The sequence below is a fragment of the Pongo abelii genome, chromosome 8 (assembly GCF_028885655.2).
Source record: "Pongo abelii isolate AG06213 chromosome 8, NHGRI_mPonAbe1-v2.0_pri, whole genome shotgun sequence".
Taxonomy (NCBI): Eukaryota; Metazoa; Chordata; class Mammalia; order Primates; family Hominidae; genus Pongo; species Pongo abelii.
Window position 1 is genome coordinate 70,724,108 of NC_071993.2, and position 14,985 is coordinate 70,739,092.

At 41.9% G+C, this 14,985-nt stretch overlaps 1 protein-coding gene across 13 annotated transcripts in view; it reads right to left on the reverse strand.

The window, feature by feature from the left end:
• Positions 1 to 14,985, reverse strand: part of FAM149B1 (family with sequence similarity 149 member B1) — a 73,420-nt gene that overhangs the window by 21,429 nt on the left and 37,006 nt on the right. For 11 of the 13 annotated variants that reach the window (XM_054523339.2, XM_054523342.2, XM_009245487.4 and 8 more), the window contains 2 exons: positions 13,574 to 13,738; positions 11,918 to 12,105 (listed from right to left, as the gene is read on the reverse strand). In XM_054523339.2, coding sequence (XP_054379314.1) covers positions 11,918 to 12,105; positions 13,574 to 13,738 — 353 coding nt within the window. The remainder of the gene's footprint in view (positions 1 to 11,917; positions 12,106 to 13,573; positions 13,739 to 14,985) is intronic. The other 2 variants (XM_054523338.2, XM_054523336.2) reach the window with 1 other exon arrangement.

A 14,985-nucleotide genomic window follows, 5' to 3' on the forward strand; every position in this document is an offset into this window, starting at 1 on the left:
AAGTTTTACATTTTGATTAAGTCCAAATTATCATCTTTTCTTTTGCTGCTCATGCTTTTGGTGTCATATCTAACAATGTAATGTCAAATCCAAGGTCATGAAGAGTTACTCCTTTGTTTTCTTCTGAGAGTTTTATGATTTTGGCTCTCAAATTTAGGTCCTTGATCCATTGTGAGTTGATTTTTGTATATGGTATGAAGTCAGGATCCAACTTCATTCTTTTACAGGTGAATATACAGTTGTTCCAGTATCATCTGTTGAAGAGACTATTCTTCTCCCATTGAATGATCTTGGCACCCTTGAAAACTAATTGGCCACATATGTGTGGGTGTATTTCTGAACTTTTGATTCTATTCCATTGATCTATTTGTCTGTCCTTATGCCAGTTTCACACAACCAGTTTTGATTACTGCAGTTTTGTAGTAACTTTTTAAATCAGGAAGTGTGAATCCTCTAACTTTATTCTTTTTTTTTTATTAAGTATTTATTGATCATTCTTGGGCGTTTCTCGGAGAGGGGGATATGTCAGGGTCATAGGATGATAGTGGAGAGAAGGTCAGGAGATAAACACATGAACAAAGGTCTCTGGTTTTCCTAGGCAGAGGTCCCTGCGGCCTTCTGCAGTGTTTGTGTCCCTGGGTACTTGAGATTAGGGAGTGGTGATGACTCTTAAAGAGCATGCTGCCTTCAAGCATCTGTTTAACAAAGCACATCTTGCACCGCCCTTAATCCACTTAACCCTGAGTTGACACAGCACTTGTTTCAGAGAGCACGGGGCTGGGGGAAAGGCCATAGATCAACAGCATCCCAAGGCAGAAGAATTTCTCCTAGTCAGAACAAAATGGAGTCTCCTATGCCCACCTCTTTCTACACAGACACAGCAACAATCTGATCTCTCCTTCCTTTCCCCACACTTCCCCCCCTTCTTTTCAACAAAACCGCCATTGTCCTCATGGCCCGCTCCCGATGGTCGCTGTCTCTTCGGAGCTGTTGGGTACACCTCCCAGACAGGGCGGCCGGGCAGAGGCGCTCCTCTCTGCGCTCCTCATTTCCCAGACGGGGCGGCCGGGTAGAGACGCTCCTCACCTCCCAGATGGGGCGGCCAGGCAGAGGCGCTCCTCACCTCCCAGACGGGGTGGCCGGGCAGAGGTCCTCCTCACTTCCCAGACGGGGCGGCCAGGCAGAGGCGCTCCTCACCTCCCAGACGATGGGCGGCCGGGCAGAGGCGCTCCTCACTTCCCAGACGGGGCGGCCGGGCAGAGGCACTCCTCACTTCCCAGACGGAGCGGCCGGGCAGAGGCGCTCCTCACTTCCCAGACGGGGCGGCCGGGCAGAGGCGCTCCTCACTTCCCAGACAGGGCAGCGGGGCAGAGGCGCTCCTCACTTCCTCCCAGACGGGGTGGCGGCCAGGCAGAGGTGCTCCTCACTTCCTCCCAGACGGGGTGGCGGCCAGGCAGAGGCACTCCTCACCTCCCAGACGGGGCGGCCGGGCAGAGGCGCTCCTCACTTCCTCCCAGACGGGGTGGCGGCCGGGCAGAGGCGCTCCTCACTTCCCAGACGGGGTGGCGGCCGGGCAGAGGCGCTCCTCACTTCCTCCCAGACGGGGTGGCGGCCGGGCAGAGGCGCTCCTCACTTCCTCCCAGACGGGGTGGCGGCCGGGCAGAGGCACTCCTCACTTCCCAGACGGGGCGGCCGGGCAGAGGCGCTCCTCACATCCCAGATGATGGGCTGCCGGGCAGAGACGCTCCTCACTTCCTATACGGGATGGCGGCCGGGCAGAGGCGCTCCTCACTTCCCAGACAGGGCGGCCGGGCAGAGGGGCTCCTACATCCCAGACGATGGGCGGCCAGGCAGAGACGCTCCTCACTTCCTAGACGGGGTGGCAGCGGGGCAGAGGCTGTAATCTTAGCACTTTAGAAGGCCAAGGCAGGCGGTTGGGAGGTGGAGGTTGTAGCGAGCCGAGATCACGCCACTGCACTCCAGCCTGAGCAACATTGAGCACTGAGTGAGCGAGACTCCATCTGCAATCCCAGCACCTCGGGAGGCTGAGGCGGGCAGATCACTCAAGGCCAGGAGCTGGAGACCAGCCTGGTCAACATGGCGAAACCCCGTCTCCACCAAAAATACAAAAACCAGTCAGGCGTGGCAGCGCGTGCCTGCAATCCCAGGCACTCGGCAGGCCGAGGCAGGAGAATCACAGGAGCCCGAGGCAGGGAGGTTGCAGCGAGCCGAGATCACGGCAGTACAATCCAGCTTCGGCAACAGAGGGAGACCGAAAAAAGAAGGAGAGGGAGACCGAAGAAGGGAGAGGGAGAGGGAGAATTCTTTACCAATCCTTGAGGGAGAGGGAGAGGGAGAGGGCTAACTTTATTCTTTATAAATAGTGTTTTGACTATTCAAGGCCTCTCGCATTTCCATGTGAACTTCAGGATCAGCTTGCCCATTTCCACAAAAAAAGGCAGCTGGAATTTTGATAGGGATTGTACTGAAACTATAGATCTATTTGGGGAGTATTAACATCTTAACAATATTAAGCCTTCAACTCCATAAACATGGGATGTCTTTCCATTTCTTTAGGTCTCCTCTAATTTCTTTCTATAATATTACATAGTTTTCAGTGTGGAAGTCTTGTACTTCCTTGGTTACATTTATTTATTTTATTCTTCTTGATACTATTGTAAATGAATTCATTTCTTAATTTCCTTTTTGACTATTCATTGATAGAGGTTGGAAGAATTTTGAGAAGCATGATAAAAAATGCATAAATTGCCCTGAACAGACTGAGAGCAGAAATCTAGACCTGGAACATGTTATTGGCCACTGGAGGGAGACACTTGTTATTTAGTGGCAAAAAGCTTAGTGAAATGGTCTCCTGTGGTCATGTAGAAAGCACAACTTGTAAGTGATGATCCAATCCATGTGTTGAAGGTGAGGCCTAAGTTTTTTCTTGCTGCTTATAATAAAATGTAAGATGAGAGAGATAAATTGAGGGGAAAACTGTTCAACAAAAAGTAACCAGGACTTGATGATTTTGAAAATTCTCGGTCTCTCTAGAGGATGAAAGATGCTAATATTGGACAGAGTGATCTAGAGAAAAAAAGGTGTGAGTAGACAACCTTTTACTAATATCTCAGAAAGATCAAAAGATTAGAGTATTCACTCACACAAAGGGTCCTCTCAAGAGATTACGGGTTTATCTCAAAGATCCTCTTAACCAAACCACAGAGTCTTTATGAAACTTAAGGGCTTTGTCTCTCAGCCAGCCATTCAAGCAGGACCCTAAGATAGAGAAGAAATTATCTGAAAAGATACAGATGTGGCTTTTGTCTAATTTGGTAAACCCCACTGATACCATGAAGAGCCAGAAAGTTTTTAAGAAAATTATTTCAACAGAAAAACTGCCAATTTGGACTAAAGGGACAGAGTCACTACAAAATGGAAGAAGGTTGTCAGACCCCCAAAGTTCTACTGGCAAGAAGCAGCCTGATAGAACTACTTAGCTACAAACACATGCTACCTTTCATGAAAAAAGGAAAGATGATTCAGAGGGTGAAACCAGGCACCCAGAGAATGGAGCAAAGAACTGCAGAGGATTAGTCCCAGGTCTTGAAACTTAGTCATGGAACTCCCAATATTTACCCAGCTGGATTTCAGAATTGCTATGAACCCTTTTTTTAACCTTCCATTCCCCACTCCTTTTAACTGTGCTATCTATAACTATTATCCTCTGCCTGTCCCACTCTTGTATGTTGGGTGTGTTGGGGTCAGACAACTTGTCTCTTTAGTTTCACAGATCTACAGATGGAGAGAAATTGTGTATAGAACCTGTGCTGAATAGATTACATCTAGGAACATCATCCACACCAGGACCTGATTTAGATGATAAGATTCTGGACCTTTGAGCTGATGCTACAATGGGATGGGACTCTTGAAAACATGTGAGTGAGGTGAATGTATTTTGCATGTGGGAGAACATGAATCATTGGGGCATGTAGTAGACAGATTCTAAGGTGGCCCATGCATGATTCCTACCTCTTGGTGTTCATGCCTATGTGTAATCCCCCGACTCTGAGTGTGGGCAAGACTTGTGACTTGCTTCAGACCAATAGATAATGGTAAAGGTAATGGGACGTCATTCCCATGATCACGTTATATTATATAGGCTTTTGTCTTGTTAGTCCACTAGCTCTCAGTCTTTCTTCCTGGCTTTGAAGAATAAAGCTGACATAAATACTACAGCTATAAGGAACTGTATGCTTCTAACAATACACAAAAGTGTAAATGCCTTCTTCTCTAGTTGAGTCTCCACATGAGAGCCCAGCCCTGGCCAACACCTTAAACGTAGCCAGGTGAAACCCTAAACAGAGAACTAGGTAAGCTGTTCCTGGACTTCAGACTCACAAATACGTGAGGTATGTTGTTTGAAGCCACTGTTTGTGACAGTTTGTTGAGCAGCACAGAAAACCTATATAAACAATTCTTAACAAGTGAAATGTATATCTAACTATAAGCCAGCCATTCTACTATGAAGAATTTACCCAATAGAAAAAAATATGTATGCCTCCAATTTCTTGTACAATAGTGCTCATAACACCTTTACATGTAATGGCACAAAGCTGAAAAGAATCAAACTGGCCATCAACAGATAAACAAATTGTGATGCAATGGAATACTACTCAGCAATAAAAAGGAATAAATTATTGATACACATAATGACAGCAATGAATCTCAAAATCGTTATCCTGAGTGAAAGAAGCCAGACAAAGAGTACATACGATTCCACTCACATGAAACTCTGCAAAATGCAAACTAATCTACAGTGGCAGAAAGCAGATCACTCTCTTTGTGATAATCACTTTGGAGATGCAGAGATAGGCAAGGGCAGGAGGCAGGGATTATCAAAGGCATAAACTTTTGGGGGTGATAGTTATGTTCACTATTGATTGTGGTGATGGTTTCATGGGTGTATACATATGTCAGAACTTATAACACACTTTAAATATGTAGTTTGAGGGGCTCTACCCTCCCTGGTGGCAGGCCCAAGTGCATTTTGAGAATTTAATACTGGGGTGCACCCTGTCCTTGGGCCAAGTTTGAGTTGATGTTGCTGCAGCTGCCATCTGGTAGAGGAGGGACACGGAAGCCAAGCTCTCCTATGGACAATACCTAATTCCCTGGTATAGGCTGCTGTGAGGCCAAGACTTGAGTGGACTGTGCTCCTCACATCTTCTTGCTCATACTGCTCACCTAAGAGAGGTCCCATCCTCTGTGGTCACAAGGCCATAGCTGGCACCATTTTGATAGTTTAATGCTGGAATTTCATTAAACCACAAAGACAAAAGACAGAGAAAAAGAAACATAATTTATAAAACAACTCGAAAACAATCATCAATATGACAGAAACAAAGTCTCACATATCAATGTTAACCTGAATGTAAATACATTAAATCGTCCACTTAAAAGACACAGATTAGCAGAATGGATTGAAAAAAAAAATTATCCAACTATATGCTGCCTACAAGAGACTCATCTTACCCATAAAGACACAAAAACTAAAGTAAACAAGTGGAAAAAGATATTTCACAGAAATGGAAATCAATAGTGAGCAGGAGTAGCTACACTTATAGCAGATGAAACAGACTTTAAATCAAAAACGTAAAAATAAGACAAAGAAGGTCATTATATAATGACAAAGGGATCAATTCAACAAGAGGATGTAACAATCCTAAATATATATGTACCCAACATCAGAGCACCCCAATTCACAAAACAAATATTACTAGACCTAAAGAAAGAGCAGACAACAATACAATAATAGTGGGGATTTTAACACCCCATTCACAGCACTAGACAGAGCAAAGAGACAGAAAACAAAGAAATATCAGACATACATTGGAGTTTAGACCAAAATGGGCTTAACATTTACAGAACAGTCTACTCAAAAACTACAGAATATACATTCTTTCATCAGCACATGGAAAATTCTCCAAGACAAACCAAATATTAGGCCATAAAACAAATCTTAACAAATGTTTTAAAAGTGAAATCATATCAAGTATCTTCTCAGACCTCAGTGGAATAAAGCCAGAAATCAACACCACAAAGAACTTTGGAAACTATACAAATATGTGGAAATTAAACAGCATGCTCCTGAACAATCACTGGATCAATGAAAAAATTAAGACAGAAATTTAAAAACTGAAACAAATGAAAATGAAAATACAATCTACTAAAACCTGTAGGATACAGCAAAAGCAGTACTAAGAGGAAAGTTATAGCAATAAATGCCTACATCAAAAAAGCAGAAAGATGGCTGGGCATGGTGTCTCACACCTGTAATCCTGGCACTTTGGCAGGCCAAGGCAGGAGAATCACTTGAGGCCAGGAGTTTGAGACCAGTCTGGGCAACATAGCAAAACCCAATCTCTAAAAAAAAATTTTTTTAATTAAAAAAAAGTAAAAAGATCACAACTACCTAACATTACACCTCAAGGAACTAAAAAAACAAAGCCGAGTATGGTAGCTCATGCCTGTAATCTCAGCACTTTGGGAGGGAGGCCAAGGTGGGCAGATCACTTGAGGTGAGGAGTTCAAGACCAGCCTGGCCAACATGGCAAAACCCTATCTCTACTAAAAATACAAAAATAGGCTGGTTATGGTGTTATGCACCTGTAATCCCAGCTACTTGGGAGGCTGAGGCAGGAGAATCGCTTGAACCTGGGAGGCAGAGGCGCAGAGGCTACAGTGAGCTGAGATCATGCCACTGCATTCCAGCCTGGACAACAGAGTGAGAATCCATCTAAAAAAAAAAAAAAACCTGGAAAAACAAGAACAAACCAATAGAATAACTAAGAAGATAGAAGATTGAAATAAACAATCAGAAATGAAAAAGGAGACATTACAATTGATACCACAGAAATACAAAAGATCATCAGAGAGATTTATAAGCAACTATACACTCACCAACTAGAAAACCGAGAGGAAATGGGTAAATTGCTGGAAACACAACAACCTACTGAGGTTGAACCAGAAAGGGATGGGACTCCTAAACAGACTAATAATGAGTAGTGAGATTGAATCGGTAATAAAAAATCTCCCAACAAAAAAAAGCCTAAACACCAGATGGGGCTGGGTGCAGTGGCTCATGCCTACAATCCCAGCACTTTGGGAGGCTGAGGCAGGTGGATCACTTGAGGTCAGGAGTTTGACCTGAATAGAATTATTTTGAATAGAAAAATCAGCCAGGCATGGTGGCACACCTGTAGTCCCAGCTACTCGGGAGGCTGAGGAAGAAGAATTGCTTGAACCCAAGAGGCAGAGGTGGCAGTGATCCGAGATCATGCCACTGCACTCCAGCCTGGGTGACAGAGTGAGACTCTGTTCCAAAAAAACCAAAAACTGAAAAACAAACAACAACAACAACAAAAACCAGATAGATTCACAGCCAACAACAACAAAAGCCTAAAAATCAGATGGATTAAAGCAAACAAACAAACAGATGGATTCACAGTCAAATTATACCAAATATACAAATAATTAATACCAATCCTCCTGAAACTACTCCAAAAAAATTAAAAAGGAGGGAATTCTCGTTAACTTATTCTATGAGGCCAGTATAACTCTGATACCAAAATCAGACAAGGACACAATGAAAAAAGAAAAGACCAATATCCCTGATGAACATACGGACAAGAATCCTCAACAGAATACTAGCAAACTGAATCCAACAGCACATCAAAAAGATAATACAACATGATCGAGTGGGATTTATCCCAGAGTTGAAAGGATGATTCAACATATGCAAATCAATAAATGTGATACATCATATAAACAGAATTAAGGACAAAAAACAAATGATCATCTCAATAGATGCACAAAAGGCACTGGATAAAATTTAACATTACTTCATGATAAAGGTCCTCAACACACTAGGCATAGAAGGAACATACTCAACATAATAAAGGCCATAAACAACCAACCCATAGCTAGCATTATACTTAACAGAGAAAAACTGAAAGCATTCCCTAAAGCTAGAACAAGACAAGGATGCCCACTTTCACCACTCTTATTCAACAAGTCCTTGTCACAGCAATCGGGCAAGAAAAAATAACAAAAGGCATCCAAACTGGAAAAGAGGAAGGCAAATTGCCCTGTTTGCTGATGGTATGATCTTATATCTGGAAAACCTGAAAGACTCTACCAAAAAACTTAGATTCGATAAATAAATTTAGTAGTTTCAGGATACAAAATTAAGATCCAAAAATCAGTAGGATTTCAATACCCCATTAATGATCTAGCCAAGGACAAAATCAAGAAGGCAACTCAATTTACAATAGCTATAAGAAAGTAAACTATCGAGGATTATATTTAAGCATGGAGGTGAAAGATCTCTGTAAGGAGAACTACAAAACACTGACTAAAGAATTCATAGATGATACAAACAAATGGGAAAACATCCCATGCTCATGGATTGAAAGAATCCATATTGTTAAAATGACCATACAGATCAAGCAGTCTACAGATTCCACACAATCCCTATCAAATTACCAATGCCATTTTTCACAGAATTAGAAAAAAAATCCTAAAATTCATATGGAACCAAAAAAGAGTCCAAATAGCTAAAATAATCCTAAGTAAAAAGAACAAAGCTGGAGGAATCACATTACCTGACTTCAAATTATACAAGGGTATAGTAATCAAAACAGCATGGTACTGGTACGAAAATAGACACACAGACCAATGGAATGGAATAGAAAACCAAGAAATAAAGCCAATCAACTGATCTTTGACAAAGTCAACAAAAATATACACCGGGGAAAGGACTCTATTAAATAAGTGGTGCTGGGAAAACTGGCTAGCCATATGCAGAAAAATACCTCTCACCATATACAAAAATTAAGATGGATTAAAGACTTAAACCCAAGACCTGAAACTGTAACAATCCTAGAAGAAAACCTAGGAAAAAGTCTTCTGGACATTGTCCAGGCAAAGAATTTAAGACCAAGTCTTCAAAAGCAAAAGCAACAAAAACAAAAATAGACAAATGGGATTCAATTAAACTAAAAAGCTTCTGCATAGCAAAAGAAATAACAGAATAAGCAGACAACCTACAGAATGGCAAAAAAATATTTGCAAACTATGCATCTGACAAAGGACTAATATCCAGAATCTACAAGGATTTCAACCCAATAAGAAAACAATAAATACTCCTATTTAAAAGGGGAAAAAGAATATGAACAGGCTGGGCATGGTGGCTCATGCCTGTAATCCCAGCACTTTGGGAGGCCAAGACGGGCAGATCGCTTGAGCCCAGGAGTTTGAGACCAGCCCGGGCAACATGGTTAAACCCTGCCTTTACAAAAAAAATACGAAAGATTAGCCAGTCTTGGTGGTGCATACCTGTGGTCCCAGCTACTCAGGAGGCTGAGGTAGCAGGATCACTTGAGCCCAGAAGGTCAAGGCTGCAGTGAGCTGTGATTGTGCCACTGCACTCCAGCCTGGGTGACGAGAGAGAGAGAGAGAGAGAGAAACACAGAGAGAGAGAGAGAGAGTGAGAAAGAGAAACAGGACATGAACAGACATTTTTCAAAAGAAGACATACAAGCATCCAACAAACATGAAAAATGACTGATGTTGGCAAGGATGTGGAGAAAAGGGAACACTTATACACTGTTTGTGGTAAAGTAAATTAGTATAGCCTTTATGGAAAAAAGCATGGAGATTTCTCAAAGAACTAAAAATAGAACTATCATTTGATCCAGCAATCCCACTCTTGAGTATATACACAAAAAGAAAGAAATCATTATATCAAAAAAATATTTACAGCCAGGCGCAGTGGCTCATGCCTATAATCCCAGCACTTTGAGAGGCTGAGGCAGGCGGATCACCTGAGGTCAGGAGTTCAAGACCAACAACATGGCAAAACCCCATCTCTACTAAAAATACAAAAAATTAGCTGGGCGTGGTGGTGCACACCTGTAATCCCAGCTACTCGGGAGGCTGAGGCAGGAGAATCGCTTGAACCTAGGAGGCAGAGGTTGCAGTGGGCCAAGATCACACCACTGCACTCCAGCCTGGGTGACAAGAGTGAAACTCTGTCTCAAAAAATATATATTTATTCACACTCATATATTTATCGCTCCATTATTCACGGTAGCAAAGATATGGAATCAGCCTAAGTGTCCATCAACAGAGGACTGGATGAATAAAATGGACTACTACTTGGCCATACAAAATAATGAAATTTGAGAAATATCCATGCTTTTTTCCATAAAGGCTGTCTTTTGCAGCAACATAGATGGAACTGGAGGCCATTATCCTAGCGAAATAACTCAGAAACCGAAAGTGAGAGCTAAACAATGGGTACACATGGACATAAAGAGTGTAATAAGAAACACTGGAGACTCCGAAAGGTGGGAAGGTGGGAGGGAGGCAAGGGTTGAAAAATTACCTATTGAGTACAATATTCACTCTTTGAGTGAATATTTTAGTGTACCACCTGAGGTCACTAAAAACCCAGATTTCACCACTAAGAAATACATGCACAGAAGAAACCTGCACTTGGACCCTTCAAATACATAAAAATAAAAAATAAAATGAAAAGAAAAAATAGTGTAGTTTATTATATATCTACTATGCTTTAATAAAGCAGTTTAAAAAACGTGCTACTTGCACATGATTTTTCTTCATAAATCATTATATTCAAAGAGAAAGTGCAAGCTCTGTCTAATCATCACAGACTAGGCCTTTTTATTGATCTACTCATTCTCAAATATTTACTAAATACCTGTTAGTTTTTGTGGGAAATGTAAACATAAGTCAGACCCACTATGATCTGAAATCGGGGCAGAGACTAAATATATGGTCATTCCATATCATATCATGAGATGATAATAAACAGATATTTCGTCTCTGCCCCTGGTTTATGGCACACAGCTCCTAAAACTCTTATAATACCCAAAGTGGTGTTTTTTTTTGTATGCTAATATGACTGGTGGTTAGGGGCTCTTGGATAGTCTGAGGATTGGGTAGGGAGATAGTGGCTGGCAGGGGAACCAACCATGTAATTAGAAGGTTGGAACTTTTTCACTTTTTCAGCCCCACCCCTTAACCTCTAGGGAGAAGACAGGGGCTGAAGGTCGAGTTAATCAGCGATGGCCAACAATTGAATCATGCCTACAAAATGAAACCTCCATAAAAACCCTAAAGGACTAGGTTCAGAGAGCCCTAAATAGCTGGTAGGTCAGAAGTACAGGTCACAACTTGGAGCTTGCAACTAGCATCTGAAGTTGGGGGTAGTCTTGTGGGACTGGGCCCTTAATTTGTGGGATCTGACAATATCTCCTGGTAGATTGTGTCAGCACTGAATTGAATTATAGGATGTGGTATCAGAATTGCTTGGGTTGTGGGGGAAAAAACCATACCTACTGGTGTCAGACATGTTGTGGTATGTGAGAGTAGGAAAAAACATTTAGGGAAAAACATTTGGGTTTTTCCTCTCTCTCATACCCACTTTTTTTTCCTTCTTTTCTGAGACAGAGTCTCTCATCTTATGTCCAGGCTAGAGTGCAGTGGTGCAGTCATAGCTCACCGCAGACTTGACCTCCTGGGCTCAAGTGATGCTCCCACCTCAGTTTCTTGCGTAGCTGGAACTATAGGTGTATGCCACCATGCCTGGCTAATTTTTTATTTTTTTAGAGAGATGGGATCTCACTACATTGCCCAGGCTGGTCTCAAACTCCTGGGCTCAAGTGATCCTTCCCCTTGACCTCCCGAAGTGTTCGGATTATAGGCATTGAGCCGCTGTGCCTGGCCCATACGCACCTTTTGCACTATGAAGCATATCATCTAATAGACTGGTTAGGGTTTAGAAATCATAAACAATTGATTTTTACATTATTTTCACAAAGATCCTTACCAGAGGCAAATCCTTCCCAGTGACTACGTGTCAACTGCTCCATACAGCTCACAACCTTGCTCCATACATTGTCAAACACACAAGCAAGGACATCTTCTTTCATGCAGTAAAATGGAGCAATGGGAGGATACCCTAATTTCTGTTTCTCTGTAGCTGCTTCTGATTTCTTCCCATGAAATCCCTCTTCCCTGTAACAGAAGCAAGAAGGAAAGACTTCATGATTCTGAAGGGAAGGCTGCCTTTCTAAAATTGTCCATGTATTACCTGAAAATTCACTTTGATTTGAGGAAAAATGGAAAATAGAATTAATCTGACAAAGGCCAAATAGAAGTAATAAATAGAAAATAGAAGTAATTTGACACAGGAGAAGTGAAAGGGAAGGAGGCAATCTTTGGAAAACCAAAAGAACCTGCTTCCAGTTCTAGCTCAGTGGTATTATGTATAGAAGCCTGGCTTATATTTAGCTGGCCCTAGGGCTGTGTGCACATGAGTGGTACGTGAGTGAACATGGCTCAGCAGGAAATACAATGGGAAAAAATACAATGGGAAAAAAAAAAAAAATGCATCCAGAATCATGTGACACAATACTAACTACTAGACCTAACCACAGCCACACAGCCTAAAGAGAAATTCTCACTTATTTTCAAATATGCTGCTGTGACTATCAAATCTGGAACTTTTAAAGGCTTAGAGGAATAGTTTAACAGGTTAATGTTACAGAAAGGTAGCAAGGAATAGTGAAGAGAAGACTGGATTGAGAATCAGATGAATAAGGTTTTGGTTTTAGCTTTACTTTAGACAAATCATTAACTACTCTGATTCTCACCTATCCTGTAAAGAAGATAAATCATATCTATGTGATAGGTCTACTGTTAGAGTATAGTAAGAATAGATATAAATAGACATTATTAATTATAAAATCTGTGCCAACCATAAGGTTTTAAACAAACTGTTTATACCTTTTTCTTTTCTTTTTTGTTTTGTTTTGTTTTTGGAGATGGAGTCTTGCTCTGTTGCCCAGGCTGGTGTGCAGTGGCGTGATCTCAGCTCACTGCAACCTCCGCCTCCTGGGTTCAAGCGATTCTCTGGCCTCAGCCTCCCAAGTAGCTGACATTAGAGGCGCGCATCACCATGCCCAGCTAATTTTTGTATTTTTAGTAGAGATGGGGTTGCACCATGTTGGCCAGGCTAGTCTCAAACTCCTGACCCAAAGTGATCTGCCCGCCTCGGCCTCCCAATGTGCTGGGATTACAGGTGTGAGCCACCGTGCCTGGCCTGTATATACCTTTTTCAAACAGGATTTATGTAAACAAAGTTCATATCTCTTCAACTCCTCTTTTAAAAGGTTTCAAAGTTCCCACTGGTGGTAATTTGCAAAAGGGTAAAATCAAACTATGTGGGGAAAAAATAAACTTATTTTAAAATCTCTAATCTCAGGAACAGGCAAATGATGTGTGAAGTTATAAAATACACAAGGAAGTCTAGTATATGGAAGCAATAAGAACATAAATTCTGGATACCTGAGAAATAACATAAAATAAATAACAGAAACTGGCATATATTTAATAATATACATTGGTAGCATCATTTAGAAAAAATAGGTATTAATACACAAAAAAAGAGGGGAGTAAAAAGCTTAAAAGGCATAATACTCACATATCTGTGTGATCGAATGCTAGGTATTCCTCAATTATTCCTTCTGAGACGATTATAGAGTCTTCCTCGTCTCTTTCCATAGAACAAAAGCTGGAGGATTTGGCAATGGAAGATGCTTTATGAGTATAAGATGAAAAATGTAACTTCTTTCCCCTTATACCAAATCTTGGAGTGGAAAAAAGAAGTAAATATTAATTATGTAAACATAAACAGTTCTTATGGCAACACAGTTACATGAGTTCTGGCTCAAACTCCCCTTGCCCTGGCAATACCTTCGTGGACTATTCTAAGCCTCAATAACCTACCATTTCTCAGAACAGGAAGATTAAATTCTGGTCATAGAACTATTCTGCCTACATGTACTATGGACTATCTGGTACTGCTTGCTGTCTTTTCAGATGCAAACAGCTATAGCTATGTATTAGGTCATCCTTGCCTTGCTATAAAGAAATATCTGAGACCAGGTAATTTATAAGAAAAGAGATTTAATAGGCTCACAGTTCTGGAGGCTGTATAGGAAGCACAGTGCTGGCATCTGCTTCTGCAGAGGACTTACAAAGCTTTTACTCATGGTGAAATGTTAAGTGGGAGCAGGAGCAAGAGAGGTGCCACACACTTTTAAATGACCAGATGTCATGGGAACTCACTATCGCAAAGACAGTACAAAGCCATGAGGGATCCTCCCCTATGACCCAAACACCTCCCACCAGGCCCCACCTCTAGCATTGGGGATTACAATTCAACATGAGATTTGAGCATTCTGCCCTTGGCTCCTCCCAAATCTCATATCCTTCTCACATTGCAAAATACAATCATGGCTTCCAAAAAGTCTCAAAAGTCTTGACTCATTCCAGTATTAATTCAAAAGTCCAAAGTCCCACGTCTCATCTGAGACAAGGCACATCCCTTCCAGCTATGAGCCTGTAAATCAAAAACAAGTTATTTACTTCCAAGATACAATGGGAGTACAGGCGTTAGAGAAACATTTCTGTTCCAAAAGAGAGGGGCTACAGATCCCATGCAAGTTCAAAACCCAGTAGGGGAGTCATTAACTCTTAGAACCCCTCGATGTCCCACAACAAGGTGCAAAGGGTAGGCTTCCAAGACCTTGGGCAGCTCCACCCCTGTGGCTTTGCAGGGTTCAGCTCCCAAGGTTGCTCTCATGGGTGGAGTTGAATGCCTGCAGCTTTCTTTTTTCTTTTTTTTTTTTTTCTTTTTTGAGAGACAGAGTCTCGTTCTGTCACCCAGGCTGGAGTGTAGTGGTGGGATCTCGGCCCACTGCAACCTCTGCCTCCCGGGTTCAAGCAGTTCTCCTGCCTCAGCCTCCTGAATAGCTGGGATTACAGGCGAGCAGCACTACACTCAGCTAATTTTTGTATTTTTAGTAGAGATAGGGTTTCACCATGTTGGCC